Genomic DNA, 18,012 nt, shown 5'->3' with positions numbered 1-18,012 from the left:
ATATCCACAAGAGAGATGCATCATCCCGGTTGTCATCTAATGTGGAAACTGGATAGAGATCAACCCTCGTTTTGCCAGAGGCACCTTGAAGGAGCTGAAAGATATCTGTGCGTATGCAGAGTGGAGCTTCCAGCCATGGCTTACTCTGGTGGCTGTTTTAGATCTCAGCAACATTGCAATGCATTGATAAAATCTAGAGTATTTTTTGTGTAGTATAAATAACTAGATAATCTTCAGGGACAGAGAAAGCTTCACAACAGTAGCAGAAATAGTTAGGAGGGAAGGGGGAACTGGGTGGAGCATGGCACCACCTACATTTTATACACATTAATTCCTGTTCATGGAGAGATTAAAATGAGGAGTTATTGTCACCAGTGCTTTTTTTCTGGGGGGACGCAGGGGTACACATACCCCTAAACATTTTGTGAATCTTTGTACTTTTGTCCATTTACTGTATTTATTTTTCCTGATTTGAACTATAAAATGGTGATTTTCTTGAGTCAAAGTGAGAGTACCCCTAAACATTTTTTAGGAAAAAAGCACTGATTGTCACCCTCCTTTTTTAAAAAAACAACAATCCAAACTCAGTTGACTAATTGTATGAGATTTAGGCCCGTTTACCTGAATATAATGGGACGCGGGTGGCGCTGTGGGTTAAACCACAGAGCCTAGGGCTTGCTGATCAGAAGGTTGGCGGTTCGAATCCCCACGACAGGGTGAGCTCCCGTTGTTCGGTCCCTGCTCCTGCCAACCTAGCAGTTCAAAAGCACATCAACGTGCAAGTAGATAAATAGGTACCACTCCGGCAGGAAGATAAATAGCATTTCCGTGTGCTGCTCTGGTTCGCCAGAAGCGGCTTAGTCATGCTGGCCACATGACCTGGAAGCTGTACGCCGGCTCCCTTAGCGAGATGAACACCACAACCCCAGACTCGTCCACAACTGGACCTAATGGTCAGGGGTCCCTTTACCTTTACCTTTGCCTGAATATAAGCCCAACTGATTCCAGTGGGACTTCTGAGTAGAAAAGGGATTTTCTATTAAGATTGCAGCCTTCATTAATCAACAGAAAGAGCCCCTTGTTTTGCAAGGGAAAACAGTTGTTTCCAATTAAATTTTACTCAGAGTAGACCCATTGAACTTAATGGGCCTATTTATTTCAACAGGTTAACTCTGAATAGGATGAGCATTAGCCACAACCTATGCTTGCACAAGGCTTGTTCAGGACATTTTGTTGTGTGGGTCAGAGGGCAAGACGGTGCCTCCTCACCCTATTCCAAGTTTTGAAGCCAGGAAGACTGGTACCTGAATATTACTTCACTATGGGTAGCATCCTGCACCACACCTGAAGAGAGCAGGCTAGTTTAGGAGATGCGGGGCAGACAATAGTCACACTGTCCTGTTCTACAACACCTCCCAATGCTCTAACACCTCCCCCTGTTCTCTAACACCTTCCCACTTACCTAGAAGCTGCCACCTGAGGCAGCTGCCTCCTGCCTAATGGTAGGACTGGCCCAGAGGTCTGCATCTTGATTCTGTTCCCCATCTGCACAATCCATGTGCCTTGATTTTTGTCTGTGCAAGGCTCTAGTGCAATCAAGGCTACCATGAAATGTGAATGGTGGGCTTACCTGCTCATCCTCATAGCCACTTTGTTGTGATGGTGTCTTGCACGCGTCTGCTTAGTTTCTGTGGGGATATGTTGTACCCAAGCCAGCTTTCAGCACAGGCTTGCTGCCGGTTGGGTGGGACTGCTATGAAGAGAAAACAAGGTTTCTGGTAAATGCATATCAAAGGGCTGAGTCATTTGCTTTATACTACACTATTATTCATTGCCTTTGTTTCCGAAATAAAGTGCAACACTGGAGTAGAAGGATCTCACATGGGGTCTTGGCAAGGCAGGACTTAGCGTCATAGCCAATACGGAGATTTCTCAACAGTTCCAAAGTTCATAGCAACACCCCCTAATTCTGTTTCTAATTGTTACTCAGATGCACTTCCCTTTGTAAAACAAAAGAACAGACTAACAAGTTGCAGCTTAATTTTTAATGGCAGGTTATATGGGCAGCTTTCAAATGTATTACAGAGGTACCGTGGTTTACGAACTTAATCCATTCCGGAAGTCCATTCTTAAACCAAAGCATTCTTAAACCAAGGTGTGTTTTCCCATAGCAGCGGGGGATTCAATTTACAAATGGAACACACTCAACAGGAAGCAAAACATGTTCTTATTCCAAGGCAAAGTTCACAAACCAAAACACCTACTTCCGGGTTTGCAGCGTTCTTCATCCAAGTTGTTCATAAATGAAGCTGTTCCCTCAAACCAAGGTGCCACTGTACTCAATCCATGTTCAATGCACTGTCTTGCAGGCGAAAAATGTCCACAAATGCAAAAGGAAGGTCTCCGGCTGGACCAGACTAGTGACCAATATGTAAACATAACTGGTAAGTTTGTTTTGTCTGTCCCAAAAAATTCTTCTCCTCGCTGGCCTCTGGCCACAACCTCTTTCCTCCCTAGGAATTTGCAAGGGGGCAGAGATAAATCTATCTAATCAGGACCTGTGGATCTGAGACCCAGCAGAATCGGGCAGGAAGATCCACTTAGCTGGGGGGCAGCAAAGAGAAAACAAAACAACCACAAAGTCATGCAGCCCAAGGAGTGTCCATAAAGCTGCCAGAGGATCTCTTGCAGTGTCACAGGCAGGACTGGCAAGCGTTCTGGTCTCGAAGCTGGGAAGAAAGATGGGCAGTGTGGAGAGTAATCTACAATGACCTAGCATTTCATAGAATCACAGAATCATAGAATTGTAGAGTTGGAAGGGACCCTGAGGGTCATCTAGCCCAACCCCCTGCAATGCAGGAATCTCAGCTAAAGAATCCCCAACAGATAGCCATCCAACCTCTGTTTAAAAACCTCCCATGAAGGAGAGTCCACCACCTTCTGAAGGAGTCTTGGCCTCCAGAATTTGTTGGAGCAAAAGTGCCCGTTGTCATTTTTCAATGCCTTTCCTATTTAAATAAGTGAAGTTCTCCATCCCAAGAGGCATCTGCATTTGATCTGCAATTGTTTTTACACATGCAAATGCTCTGACATTGTTTTTACAGCAGTGTAATTGTTCAATATATGTTTTCTATGGTAATGTGAAAATTGCTTTGAGATCCTTCACAGGAAGTGATTCATAAATGAAAACTAATGAAATGAAAACTAATTGATTAGTATCAAGCTCAACAGGGCTTATATAATATGCATGTGAACAAGTTAAATGTGACAGGACATGCCCTAACCAAAGACTATTTTAAAATGTGGCATTCCAAACATAAAACTCTCAGTCAACCAGGGAATACATTTTTTAAAATAAACATACAAAAAAAGGGATGAACTGTGTTTTTTTGTAATGCCACACAGAGCCTTTCACTTTCTGCTTTCTCACATTTTCGGAGTTTAACCTGCCCCAGCAACTTGTCTGTAAAGGGAGAATGGGAACTTGGGCGTCGGTATGGGAGGCTGGACTCTCAAGCTATGCTCCTTTCTCTTCTGTGTTTTTGGCAGGATTTAATCTAATTAAAAGGTTTGCTCTGCTGAAGACCTCAGCCATTAAGAAGATCCGCAACCCCAAAGGCCCAATGATCCTGCGACTGGGCAGCACCCCTCTGGTCCGACCAACGGAGTGAGTATGCCTGCTCTCGATTCCAAAAACTAGTACGTGGCTGCATGTGCCTCAAGTCATCAGTGCAGTCGTTCAAATTATTAAGCCAAGTGGGTCTTATTTATTCCCATTTAGGAACTGGGTATTCGCTATTGCAGAGATAACAATAGAGCTTATTGTAAGACCCTGCTGGATCTCTGCAGACCTGCTGGATCCCTGCTGGTTCTCACAGTGGCCAACCAGATGTCTATGGGAAGCTCACAAGCAGGACCAGAATGCAACAGCACTCTTCTCATGTGTGAATCCCAGCAACTGGTATGCAGAGGTGTACAGCCTCCGGGCAATTGTGCAACAACCTTGCAACATGTGTCATGAATTCCCATATTGCGGATGGGGAACTGAGGCCGGCACAGGCGCACAGAATGATTTGCCCCAGGCTTGATGGGATAGTGGTAAATTTGGAACTTGCAGAAATACAGCGTGGTGTAGTGGTTAAGAGTGGTGGACTTGTAATCTGGTGAACCAGGTTCACTTCCCCACTCCTCCACATGCAGCTGCTGGGTGACCTTGGGTTAGTAACACTTCTCTGAAGTCTCTCAGCCTCACTCACCTCACAGAGTGTTTGTTGTGGGGGAGGAAGGGAAAGGAGAATGTTGGCCACTTTGAGACTCCTTAAGGAGAGTGAAAGGCGGGATATCAAGTCCAAACTCCTCCTCTTCTTCTTCTTCGTCTTCTTCTTCTTCTTCTTCTTCCAGCCTTTTGAGTATGTACCTATATCTTCAAGGTATACTCTACAGTGCAAGAGCTGACCATAGTGACAAATATTAGGAATAATTGGGCAGGAATAATCAGGTGTACAAATAAAAGATGAGGGGAGCACCTGGTTTGACAGCAGTGCATGAGAAAAGGATCTAGACTTGCTCTCCACTGCACCTCAGAGCTAACGTGATGCAATCTGCATTGGGTTGTGGAGGCTCAGCTTCAGATCCCCGCTTCTGAGTGTTTTTGGGCCAGCTGCTCTGGACCGGTCAGCTTAGCCCACCTCATGGGCTTGTTGTAAGGATAAGTTGGTGGCCTGTGAATGGGAGAACCATATCTGCCCATTGAGCTTCTTGGATGAAGGCAAATGAGAGGCCCGTGGGCTTTCATGATGCAAGTGCTGGACTAGGCTCGGGGAGATCCAGGTTCAAATCCCCACTCAGCCATGATGCTCACCAGGTGACCTGGGGTCAGTCACCATCTCCCAGCCTAACCTTCCTTACAAGGTTGTGAGCATGAAATGGAGGTGGGGAGAGGAACCATGCATGCTGCCTTAAGCTCCTGGGAGGAATGGCAGGATGCAAATGTAGTAAATCGAATAGCCCTTGGGGAGTAGACATCTCATTGGGGTGTGTCTTGGATGGGGTGCCCAATGAGTACCAGCCCCAAACTCAAATAAATTTACCCTGTTAACTCTATAAAAGAGCCTGTGGTCTCCCCGAGTAAGGATTGTGTGGGTGCCTCAGCCTCAGCCACAGCCTGATGGCTGGAAGGATGTTTTAATCCTAGAAAGTAAATCACAGCACAAGAGCAAAGGACTTGGGCCTTTTCCAGGGCCATTATGCAATCCCTGCACCATGTGTGTTTTCCTTCCTCCATTGAAACTTGGCAGGCAGCCTGACGGGTCTAGACGGGTAGATTGAAGCAGCTTAAGCTGTTTACTAGCTAGGCCTTTCCTTTCATCAGGACCGAGCAGCAGTGCAGAAAAAGCAGGCTTAGAAACTGGCTTCCCTCTTCTCCTGCCTCTGCATGTAGGACAGCCTTTAATGTCTAAAAGGGGAGGTGCTGCAAGGACTCGTCTCCTTTCCAGGACTTGCTTCAGTTCAGGCACTGGGGCTTTTGATCCCCATGAAGTAAATCAGAAAGCACAGCTGCACTCAGTTCCCAGTTTATGGGACTGCTTTATTCTTCCTGTGCATTTTGGCACTTAAAAGTATGCAGAACGGAGAATAGCAAACACACACACACAAACCCACCAGTAAGGATCGTTTAAAATTTAAGCACTACGATACAATAAGATTAACATTTTGATAAACCTCATAAAGGTGACCTGTAACCATAACTTAAAACAGCAACATAAGTAAAACTGAAAGCAGCAGGACCTCCAATCTTCACAAATGTCAAAACACACATACACACCCACCATGTCAGTTTACACAGTAGCCTCCCTCTAACATTGAACATTGAGTGGCTTGGGCCAACAGCTCTGTAGGCAAAGCAGGACCAGCAGGAAACAAGGGCAAGACATCTACATTCTCAGGAACTCTGGAGTTTGCAGATGGACATAAAATCAGTAAAGAGGGAGAAAACATCAGTGGCGTTCCCCCGCTCCCATCCAACAACAGGAAAAATCATGCATGTATGCATGTGGTTGCATGGAAGTGAATGCACACACAACACACAACTGAGCCTGAAATGAAGTCTGGAGTGGTGCTTCAGACCCTCCCTTCCTCTGTACAGCCTCCCTCCTGCCATCCTACCTCATGAGGCCTGTAGAAGGAGATGCAAGAGGCCAGAAATAACAGCTTCCCCTGGGAGGAACAGAACATTCCACTCGCCTGCAGCTGCAAGTTTGAGGAGGAAGAGGAGAGGAGAGGAAGACTCCGCTCCAGCAGTGATGCAAATGGAAGAGCCCTGGGCACTCGGGCACATGTGCACAGCAGCAGCAGCAAAGGCAGTAGAGAACATACTGAGAACAGAACACAACATTTTGTTGTGCATCTGATTGTCGGGAAGACCTTCAAGTAAAAATGCTCCTCCCTGCCAGAACTCAGTCTATCTCTTTCTCTTCCACAACTGCCTAACTTATTCTCTCCGCTCCCTCCCAGGCTGGGGAGTGTTTCATAGCTAGTAGCCATCGGCCATGAAAGACCATCAAGGCAACCAAAATGATCAAAGGGAAGGAGCAACTCCCCTTTGAAGAAAGGTTATGGTGTTTGAGACTTTTCAGCTCAGAGAAAAGCCGAGTTAGAGGTGGCACGATAGAAGCTTATACAATGGCGTGCGGCATGGAGAAAGTCGGTGGGGGAAAGGTTTTTTTTCTCTCCCTCTCTTACAACACTAGAATTTGTGGACATCCAGTGAAGCTGAACATTAGAAGATTCAGATGAAAATACCGTATTTTTCCATGTATAACACGCCCCCTTGTATAAAACACCCCCTATTTGGGGGGACTCAAATTTAAGAAAATGGGGAGGGGGAATTCCCCAGAGTTGTTGAGCTTTTTGGGGGGAGGGTTGCCCAGAATTGTTGAGCTTTTTTGGGGGGAGGAATTGCAAAAAAAACCAACTCACCCACAATACCACTAGCAGCCAGTCACCAACACAGCAACCAATCAGCAGCAGCCATTACCGCTCCCACCAATCGACAGTGACCAATCCCACGACCCAACTCTAAACTCTCCATGTATAAGATGATCCAAAAATTTTCACAGTAGTTTCTAAGAAAAAACCCTATGTTATACACGGAAAAGTACGGTACTACTTTACACAGCACATGTTTAAACTATGGAACTCATTCCTGTAAGAGGTAGCAATGGTCACCACCTTGGATGGCTTTAAAAGAGAATTGGACAAATTCATGGTGGAGTGGGCTATTGATGGCTACTATGCTCTCTGCCTCCATGGCTGGAGGCTTCTGAACACCAGTTGCTGGAAACCACATCAGGAGAGAGTTCACCTGTGCTTGAATCCTGCTTGTGGATTTCCCACAGTAATCTGGTTGGCCACAGTGAGAACAGGATGCTGGTTTTCAGGGGCCATTGGCCTGATCCAGCAGGCTCTTCCTATTTTCTTTGGTAAAGTTTACTTAAGCCACCATGTTTGGGTCTTCAGTGCCCACTAAAGAAGTATTTTCAACAAAATGGAAAGCCAAGAGGAAAAGAGCAGAGGATGATCGCAACACTAATTTAAGTGCCTTGGGGTTCCTGACACAGTTTTCCCCACAACTACTAAGCCAGAGCACCTGCCCCACCCATGCTCAGAAGATGTGGCGTGGCAGAAAAGAGGCTAGTGGCTGCTTAGATCCCGATGGTGCCACCAACATCCAACACAAATATATTCCAGCATGTATGATGGTACTTTGCTTTAATGCTCATTCAGACACCTGGAATTCAGGCTTCAGGGAAGGAGGCTCTGCTACAAAGGATTGAGGGCATTGGAAATAGCTGGTGCACGGCAGAACAGTTGCCGTGGCTCTCCTTTCAGAGTGCTCCCCTCCCCTCCGCCTTCTTAGCAATTGCCGCTTTTGTTCTGTTCCAAAGAAGACAAGTCTGTAGTTGTCTGCAGAAGGCGTGCAGTCACCTCTCAGGGGCACATGTGGAGTAGGACCACTCAGATAGTACCAGCTTCAAAGGAAACAACGGTGAGGGCCAAAAGAAGACAAAGAAAAAGAAAAAGAGGGAGTCCATGGAAAATCTTACAACTGAATTCTGATTTCAGTCACCGAAACTCTCCTAAGAAATGGCAATAACTAAAAATATATGTATAAATGTTTAAGCTTTCTTGAATGCCAGAACTGAAGGGTTCAAGCAAGGGGTGCCGCAGGGCCACCACTGAGAAGTCCTTGTCTTGCCATCCTAACAGGTTTCATTGGTCAGCTCACAAGTAGGAGTTCAGAAGCAAATAATAGATTACAAGCAAGTTCATATGCATATATTTCCATATTTCAAGTATATTTTAAAAATTGTACACAATATAACACCCCTGTAAGGCAGGTCAGTATTATTTGTTGTTGTTGTTTAGTTGTTTAGTTGTTTAGTCGTGTCCGACTCTTTGTGACCCCATGGACCAGAGCACGCCAGGCACTCCATTATTGCTTTATTATAAAAGGGAGTCTGAGAAAATAGTGGATTGCTTAACATGGCTACTGCGCTATCTCCTTTCTTATCTCTCAGTTCATCGTGTGGGGCCTAAGGTGGAGAAGAAGCTCTAGGGCAGAGCCCTTGGTGAGCAGTGGCTGGAACCAAGATGTGGAGTGAATCTGAAATTAGACAGTGGAGAAAAAGTGAAGAGATTTATTTGCCTTTCCTTTTTGAATTTGACAGTGCCAAAACATTTCCTTTGAGTCCCTTGGGGTTTGTTTCTCTCTCTCTCTCTCTCTCTCTCTCTCTCTCTCTCTCTCTCTCTCTCTCTCTCTCTCTCTCTTTCTCCCTCTCTCTTTATCTTCATTGACAGTTTTTAAACAGTTTCTTAATGTAGGGATGGGCGCTGTGGCAGTTGGGAATAGGTGTGTTTGTTTAAACGCTTGGCTAGCCGAGGGCGCCTCTGTTATGATCTCCTTCTGCTGGTTCTTGTTTTGCCTTGGTGATTCATGAGCCAGGCACGATGACCCCACAATAAACACAGAGAGAGGAGCAAATGAAAGACAAACGACCTGGAGCAGGGCTTCCAAGAAGACAACAAGGAGATCAATGTGCATCCGGTACAATGGCAATGCCAGAGGTGCAGGGGCCAACAAATATTAGTTCTGGTCTCATTCCTTTGCTGGGTAGGGGAGCCTGAGACCAGGGGACAGAAAAGCTCTCCACCCACACACTGAGACTGATGAGGAAACCGTCTGTGCAGTTCTTCTTTTTTTGCAATGGCTGATATCGTTCTCCCCCATCACCAGGCACTACTCTTTACTCTGGCCTGCAAGACTCTCTTATCAGAAGTTGTTGCTGCTGCAAGTCAACAGTGGAAAGAACTCAGAGTTATTTTCCAAGTTAGGAAAAACTGCGGCGGCAATGGGCTAGCAAAGTGTGGCATTGGCACGCCTGCCAGTATGTGGTACATTCAAAGCAGGGAGATTTCAGCTCCTGCTCCTGCTGCATGCAAAGTGCTTGTACCCTCCATCCCGGCTCTACATCCTTTTCTTTGCATTCTCAGCTTGGCAGCAAAAAAAAAAAAAAAAAAAAGGGATGGCAGTTTATCCAACTCATGTGGAGCCTCCATGTAGGATACTGTGAAACTGCTTTCAGCCTGGGTGGGGGGCAAGTCACAAGTTATGCAGCCTGATCTCCATTATTGCCGATAGTTTTGATGAAGTCAATGCAAATGTGGCCCACCAACCATGTCTGTCGGCCTGGCAGATGCTTGATGACCTCTCCCTGTTTTAGCAGCCCTAAGCAGAGAGAAAGAAAAATCTCAGACTGTTTATCGTGCCTCTGGCTAGGGATAAGAGGATTTCCCCAGCTCCGTTCATTTATTGATCTGATGCTTTCCTTTGCTCCGTCTACAATTCCTCCTGCATTCCTTTACTGGGGAGATTTCTAAAATTAACACCAGAATTGGCTCAGGGGCAGCTTCTCCCCTGCTTTCTCTTCCCTCTTTTCATCTGCATCTTTCTCCACAGCTGCATCACTGATGCAAACCACTGAAACACTGAGAAATCACCACCACCCCTCCAGGGCCGGCCTGCCCATGAGGTGGGGTGGGGCAGTTGTCTCAGGTGGCAGACTGGGGGACAGTTGAGAACAGCGGCAGATCCAGGCCCTGACGAGCACACTGCTACCACCACCACCTGCTCCTCCTCCACCACAGCCACCACGTACTTCTCTCCAACCTTGCCTTTTCCCTCCTACCTCAGGCTTCCTCAACCTTGGCCCTCCAGATGTTTTACAAGTCCCATGATCCCTAGCTAGCAGGATCAGTGGTCAGGGATGATGGGAATTGTAGTCTCAAAACATCTGGAGGGCCAAGGTTGAGGAAGCCTGTCCCAACTCCGACAGCAGCTGGAGGTGGGGTCAGCTTTAGGGGGAGCAGCTCCAGTTTTGCTTCGAGTGGTGTAGTGTTTTACATACATTACTTACTTGCATCTTAATGGAACACTCCACGAAATGATCTTGATCCAACCATGTGCTTCATCACATCATGTATATTGTTGTGTAATGTCTCATCAATACACCCGTGTGCATCAGGGATTTTTTTTAAATGCACCCAAAGAACCGTAAATGCAGCCATGCAAACAATCGGCCATAGATAAGGTAGATGCTTATGCTAAAGGGGGGAGTATAAATGCTGTTATGAAACAAATATGCTCATATTAAGATAGGGTGGTCATTTATGTTTTACCAAATAAGAGAAAATGCATTATCAGAAAAAAGAGGGCATAGGTTTGTGCAAAATTTGCATGCACTTATTTATATGTACAGGACTGTATAGTCCAAAGCCTATGAAAAAATTCCGATGTAGAGAATTTTTGAAATAGCTTTCCTGAATTGCCACTGATGTCTCCATTGTTTGGTGGCAGGTCTGATGTTTTAAAGGCCTCTGTCAGGTGGGGGTAGAAAAATCTGTCAATTTTGCTTCTCCCAGTTTCTCATTTTTCCAATCTTAAATTCAGTTCTCCATATTTCTAGAACAATTTGTGATTATTGTTATTTTTTTAAAAAAATCGTCATGAAAATTAATAAGCCTTTTAGTGCAAATTTATCCTAACGAATACATTTCTGTATACACTTTGACTAACATACATATTTTGCAAGCAATTTATCCTAATATACGGTATGTTTGCATGTTATTTTCAGTAATATGTTCTTTGTCATTATGCACCCTTTCCCCCCAATGACTGAATTTTTGCAAACATTGTCTGCTTGAAGAACTGCATTGCAAAATTCTGAAAAGTATGGCTTTTGAGGGATGGCTACATTTCAGTGCCTGTATTATCTCACATAGTGTGAATTAGGTAGGTTTGCCTTTCCATGCGAACAGAATTGAATTTCTCTCCCATCCCTGGTGGCCGAACTTCACCTCTTAAAAGTCAAAGGGCCCTACCCCAAGGTGGCTTTCACCTTTGGAAGCTAAGGCCCGAAAAAGACCCAATATGGAGGCTAAATGGCCAAAATATTGGGAAATACTAGAAAAAGATGGAGACAACTGGAAATTGCAGAGTTTGGAGAAAATGAAGGATAAAGTGCGAGACTGGTTACATTACGCTCAGATTAAAGAAGTTTTTAAAAATGACAAGAAACTAGGGTTCCAGGTGGAGAAATCGAAACTAGAAACAGAATTGTTAGAACCAAAGACCAAGGTACTTTCAAGGATGTATAACTTGCTGTTAAAATGGAATACACAAGATGAAACGGTTAAATCGGCTATGATAAGGTGGGCACAGGACATTGGGTATAATATCATGTTTGAGGACTGGGAAAGGTTGTGGAGTACTGGATTGAAATTTACTGCATGTAACGCTTTGAAAGAAAATGTAATGAAAATGATTTATAGATGGTATATGACCCCAGTCAAACTTGCAAAAATTTACCACCTGACTGACAATAAGTGTTGGAAATGTAAAGAGTGTGAGGGAATGTTCTTCCACCTCTGGTGGACTTGCCCTAAAGTGAAGGCGTTCTGGGAAATGATTTATAATGAACTGAAAAAGGTATTTAAATATACCTTCACTAAGAAACCAGAGGCCTTCCTTTTGGGTATTGTCGGCCAAGGGGTGGTAAAGAAGGACCAGACATTTTTTATGTATGCAACAACAGCAGCAAGGATACTTCTCGCAAAGCACTGGAAAACTCAAGATCTACCCACACTGGAAGAATGGCAGATGCAACTGATAGACTACATGGAACTGGCTGAGATGACCGGCAGAATTCGTGACCTGGGAGAAGAGAGGACTGAGGAGGATTGGAAGAAATTTAAGAATTATTTACAAAAATATTGTAACTTGAGTGAATGCTAAACAGGACACTAGATCAAAATAACTGAGCACCACTAAATTTAGATGATTTTAAGAAAATAAGTAAGATTGTGAAAATATAACTCCTTTTGAGAACTAGAAGATTATGAAACATAGAAGGGATATAAGAATGTAAATAAGATAATAAATTGCTGACAAAATGTTATAACGATGAAAGTGGGAGCGGGAGATGTGAGGAAGTCCAAAGAAAATGTGAAATTATGTTAAGATATATGTTACATTGTTTATTATGTTCATTTCTATTGTAAAACCCAATAAATTAAAAAAAAAAAAAAGTCAAAGGGCCCTGATTCTGACCTCTGTCTGGCATCCAAATAACAGCTCATTCCTGACGCACCTCTACAAAGACCAAGTAATGCAAGGGGAAGTCTCTGTAGTGGAAAAACTTGGCATAAATAACTGGTGTTGACCAAGCCCCAGAATTGGTCACTGATGGGCAATGGATGTTGCAATAGTAGGATGGATTCCACAGATGAAATTGATTCCAGCTCTGCTTGGCTTCCAAATCTCCTGATTCTGTCTGGACTGCATATGGGTGGTTGTTGCTGCTGTTTTTCTTTTTGAATGTCCTGAGAAATGAACACAGATGTTAGTGGTTGCTGTTGCTACTGGAGCAAAATTGTTGGACTCACTCTGTGTCTACCATGACCTCATTATAGTAATCCTTTTAAAGTGTTATTTATGGGGGGTTTTTGGGGGGGAGAAGCTTCTAAATGGTTTTTAGGGTTACCTCCTTTCCTATCTGACAGAGTCACTGTGCCTTTGAGCATGGGCAGAGGGTGCTTTCGTGGTGTCCACAATAATGAGGGAAGCTTTGCCTCTTGTGTTCATCTATTTCTGATTTTATGTACTGTCAACACACCTGCATTGTTTCATGATTTAAAATAATGAGTTACAGTGTTATAGACATGGTGGTACTTGAGGGGTAAGGAAGAGGAGAGGGAAATAATAAGCAAAAACAAGCACCATGGCTGTTGCATAAGTCTGTTCTGGAAGGGTCTGGGGCTAGCAAGAGTTCTCAGGAATGAACATCATTGAGAGCTCCATCTGAGACACATTTACACTATACGTTTCCCCACTAAGAATCCGGGAACTGTTAAGCGTGCTGGGAATTGCAGCTCTGTGTGGCCCTTACATGATACATAGCTCAGTCGGCAGAACACAAGACTCGTAACTTCAGGGTCGTGTGTTCAAGCCCCACATTGAGCAAAAGATTTCCACATGGGGGGGTTGGACTAGATGACCCTCATGGCCCCTTCCAGCTCTACAATTATATGATTCTCATTGTTCCCAAGCCTGTTGAGGTGATGGGAGACAAGGCCTAGTTGGTACTGACCCCAAGAAATCTTTGCCCAACCCCTTCTTTGTCCTCTATTAAGCAGGCTCTTAAGACTATTTCATTCTGAGGTGCAGCTCTGAATTAATTAGAGCCCCCAGAGAATGAATTCTAATTTAATGTTCCTTCTGTGTTTTATTATTCCATTTCATTGCTGCTTTGTTGTTTTTAGAATTGTATTGTAGATTTTCTTTGTTAATATATTTTTATGAATTTTTTGCATGAAAGAAAGGAAACTCAACTGGAACCCACATTATGCTTGCAGTAAGAAATGATTTAGTGGGCTGGTAGAAGGGATTTATTATAGGGTGACCAATTAACCACAAATCCTTTGAGTAATCATCTGTCTTTTGATATATTAACGTTAATTAAAATAAATTGGCATATTGCACATGGATGCCTTTTTTGAAAAAAAAAAGAAGAAAGTGAAAGATAGTTTACTGCTTAATAAACAAAAGTGAGCACTCATTAGAGAGAAAGGTCATTGTTAATATGTTCTTTTTCTTTCCATAAGTCACCAGAGCCAAAATAGCTGCAAAACAACAACACCCCCACAGAAATTGAACATTCACAATGAAAGGGGACCCTCACTCCACTGAATAAACTACAGCTGTTGTTGATTAATCTGCCAATTAAAGTTTCATTTCCATCTAATATGTGTGCGAGCATACATGTTCTTATGGACTGATACGTATCTTTCCCAACATTTTCTGTGATTGTTTAATTAGTCTCCTTGAAAATAAGGTGCAAGCTTTGATTCAGTGTCTGCTTGGTGTATTTGCAAAGAAGAGGCTGCTTTATAGTGAGTCAGACTAGTGATCTATGTTTTATGATGTTTTGTCCATGATTTTTTACTGAACTTTTTGGTGCACACCACCACAATATTTTTCTTATCAACCGGCAGTTCATAAATAACCGTAGAAACAAAATAATAATTTATAATGCTACTTATAAACCATGAACTCAATACGAGGTGACTCCCATAAATGTGGGAGTTTACCTCAACGGCCAAGTTAACTGATTACATCAAAATGAAAGAGAAAAGACAAAGACAAGATAAATTAGCAACAAATTGGCAGCCATTTATTAAATACAGCAAGGATTCAGGGTTACGTCAAAATATATTGTGCTTTTACATTGTTTTGAATTCAGTTCTAGCAAGGATGACAAGATTATGGTGTAATATATTGTCAAAGGTTTTTGTTATTCTTTTCCACTTTGTGTGTTGGGGGGGGGGAGCAGGTGACTGTGGTTTCTATTTTCCTATGGTTTTTTCCCCTTTTCATTTCTTTACACGCACATACGTATCCCAAGCAAAGGACCTGTCTGCTATCACTACTTTCACTGGCATGGCTGCCCCTGGGCATCCAGCATGGTCCTTGAGGCAAAATGTCCCACCATGGGAATGATGGCATGAATTGCTGTATTGCCTTTCTAGAGCTTTCTTGCCTGCCCCCAATGGCTTCCTCCCTTTCCTCACATCTCTCCCCTCCTCTTTGTTCCCAGACAGCTGTTCCCCCGGGGCTTGCCTGATGAATTCACCTTGGTGGTGACTCTCCTCTTGAAGAAACAGACCAGCAAAGAGAACTGGTACCTCTTCCAGGCCACTGATCGTCAGGGGTACCCCCAGGTATACCACACTAGCATGGTGCATCCTTTCCAGGGCCTCTTGGCTCTTTCTGTCCTATCATGTGCCTCTTCTTTCCACTGAGGGCAACCAGCTTCCTATTCTCCTTCTGCCAGCCCCAAGCTTAATCAGATCAAGTGGAGGAACAAGGAACAAGTGGATCTGTTACCCACCTGATCCACATGGGCAAAGTTGCCAGTGGAGCTGCTGTACCTTGTAGATTCCAAAAGCTGTCGCCACCTATGCAGTTGCTATCTGCACCCATGCCCACTTATCTTTCCTTTACCCAGGAAATGTGGCACATGCAGCCTTCTCAAAATGGGTGCTCTCCAGATGTTGTGGGCTTTAACTCCCATCAGCCCCAGCTGACATGGTCAGTGGTTAGGGATGGTGGGAATTGTTGTCCTAAATATCTGGAGGTCATTAAATGGTGGGAGATTTCTCTAATGGGGCAAGGCAACATCATGGAAAGCTCCCAAGTAAGCAAGTTGCTCCCGTAAAGACCAAGAGTGGGCTGGAGCCTTCTATGCCTCCAGGGCAAGATCACCTCTCCAAGGCCCCAACCCAGGCAATGGAGGAACCCACAGTGGTGGCTCCAAACCAGACTGAGCAGTAGGCTCCTCCTGAGAGGATAAGCTAGAGTCAGACTCTCGCAGTGCTGCAGAGGGTGCCAGGATTGGAGGTGAACCTGCCACAGGAGTGAAGTGGGCTCAGTTCACCTGAGTGATATAAGAGGGGAAAGAGTGGAGTGCTGGGGTGGCTACATCACTGAGACCTTCCCAAGGATCTGACTCCTCATTTGTAATTCCCCTCGTTTGGTGCTGATGGTCCAGCAAACCTAGCCAGCCCCTTCTTGTCTGAGTCACAGTTCAAGCCTAAGCTGCTGTCCATGAGGAGGATCCTTGCCATAGAAGTGAGCCTCACAGATTTCCTAGACTGGCCTTGTGTTGTGCTTTTACAATTGAAAGCTAGCGTGGGAGTGTGGCCTGGGCAAGGGCAGAGCACTGGATCTGGCTGGTTGCTTCCCACCTGAGCCATTTTGGCAGGTGGGAGGAACCTTTATTAGCTTTGTTCCCCTTGAGGGTTCCTCTCCCAGGTGGTTTCCTGGACAGGAAAAGTGGAGTCCAGCTATTTAAAGTTTCAGTTTAATCCTCCAAGCATTGATCAATCCTAACTTTTATTAGACACAGGAATTGAGGGGGATCCAGTTCCCCACAAACTCATAACAATATGGAATATCTCAAATGGCTAAACTAACTGTTTTTCTCATGAAGTTATTTCAGAAAACATGCTGATCTAAGTTAATGATAATAATAAAGCATTCCTCTCATTCCTCTCTCATCGAGACCACATTTATCATTCTGTGTTCTTTATGATAATATAACTGTATTTTATATCTGACACTTCCTTTAATAAAAAATAATATATAGCTAAAACAGACAATGATTCATAGTATGACATAGATGCCACTTGTGTTGTGGGATCTGATGGTCTGCAACATTAGATTTGACCCATTTCATAATAAAGGGTGCATGGACCAGAGAGAAGACTGCCCTGGCAAAAAAGAATCACAAGTCTTCTCTCAGCTTGCCTGCTGCTGCCACAATCCTAGTATCTCTCTGTTTAGTGTGCTTTCTGCATCTTTCTGTCTCCCTGTCTCCCCTCATGCCTTTCCTCTCTGCCTCTCTTTCTAGAACATTCTCATAGTCAGCGCCGTCTCCTTTCACCCCCTCAGCTCTCCCTGGGGATCAACAGCAAAGAGCAGAGCCTGGAGTTCCAAGCCAAGGGCCAGGACAAGGAGTTTGTCAGCGCCATCTTTGCCGGAAAAGGGGTCTCCGCCCTTTTCGACTTGAAGTGGCACAAAATGGTCCTTAGCATCCAAAGCCAAGTGGTCTCCATCCACATCGACTGCAGCTACATCTCCTCCAAGCCACTGCAACCCCGCCGACGCCTGGCCAGGGAAGGCAACGCGTTTGTTGGATTGGATGCCGTGCAGGGTGCTCCTGTCACAGTGAGTCATGGTGGGGCTTTGTGAGCAAGCTGTGGCAAGCAGACCATCTCTCCATTTTGGGGCTGCTTGGCCTTTTCTCAAACCTAGTTGGGCTCAAACACACATTGGTACCTATGAAGACACCCCCAACTCTAAGGAATGTTGATAACATTTTTAAAAAGTGTTAAGCTTCACTGGGAACCTCTCATAAACCTTCAGGTTTGTCCTGGCATTCTACCATAGGTGACATGCATACTTTTTGCTAATCTTACATTTCTAAGAAGAAAGAACCTCCAAATTGTCCAAAAGTTCACTTTACACAAAATTCAGTTCTATTGAAACTTCTGTCTGTAAGGGATTCTCCCTCACTCCCCAGAGAACAGGAGTTGGTGTCAGGATTGAGGCCACTAAGCTAGGTTGCCTTTGAACTTCAAGACAAAGCTATGAGCTAGGCTGATTGTATTCTTTGGGGGTTTCCTTTTTGTGATTTGTGCCAGGCCTATGCAGGGATGCAGGTCAGAGGTTCCCCATCTACAGTGACAGGCAGCAGCTCTCTCTCACCCTAACTCAATCCTACCTGCAGATAGTAAGGATTGAACCTGGGACCTGCTGCATTCATAGCAGATCTTCTACCACTAGAGAATCTGCATGGTGATAGAGCAAGAAATGACTATATATTTCCAGGAAGA

The 18,012-nt window shown here is 44.4% G+C and overlaps 1 protein-coding gene across 5 annotated transcripts in view; it reads left to right on the top strand.

Annotated features, from left to right (window-relative positions):
- The window catches only part of COL16A1 (collagen type XVI alpha 1 chain), a 127,810-nt gene that overhangs the window by 20,771 nt on the left and 89,027 nt on the right, over positions 1-18,012 (top strand). For all 5 annotated transcript variants that reach the window (XM_081019588.1, XM_081019586.1, XM_081019587.1 and 2 more), the window contains exons 3-6: positions 2,370-2,444; positions 3,550-3,667; positions 15,213-15,336; positions 17,069-17,344. In XM_081019588.1, the coding sequence (XP_080875714.1) occupies positions 2,370-2,444; positions 3,550-3,667; positions 15,213-15,336; positions 17,069-17,344 (593 nt within the window). The remainder of the gene's footprint in view (positions 1-2,369; positions 2,445-3,549; positions 3,668-15,212; positions 15,337-17,068; positions 17,345-18,012) is intronic.

Source organism: Podarcis pityusensis (assembly GCF_964106645.2).
Source record: "Podarcis pityusensis genome assembly, chromosome: 8".
NCBI classification, from domain to species: Eukaryota; Metazoa; Chordata; class Lepidosauria; order Squamata; family Lacertidae; genus Podarcis; species Podarcis pityusensis.
The sequence above is the reverse complement of the archived record's forward strand: the minus strand, read 5'-3'. Positions and strand labels throughout refer to the sequence as shown.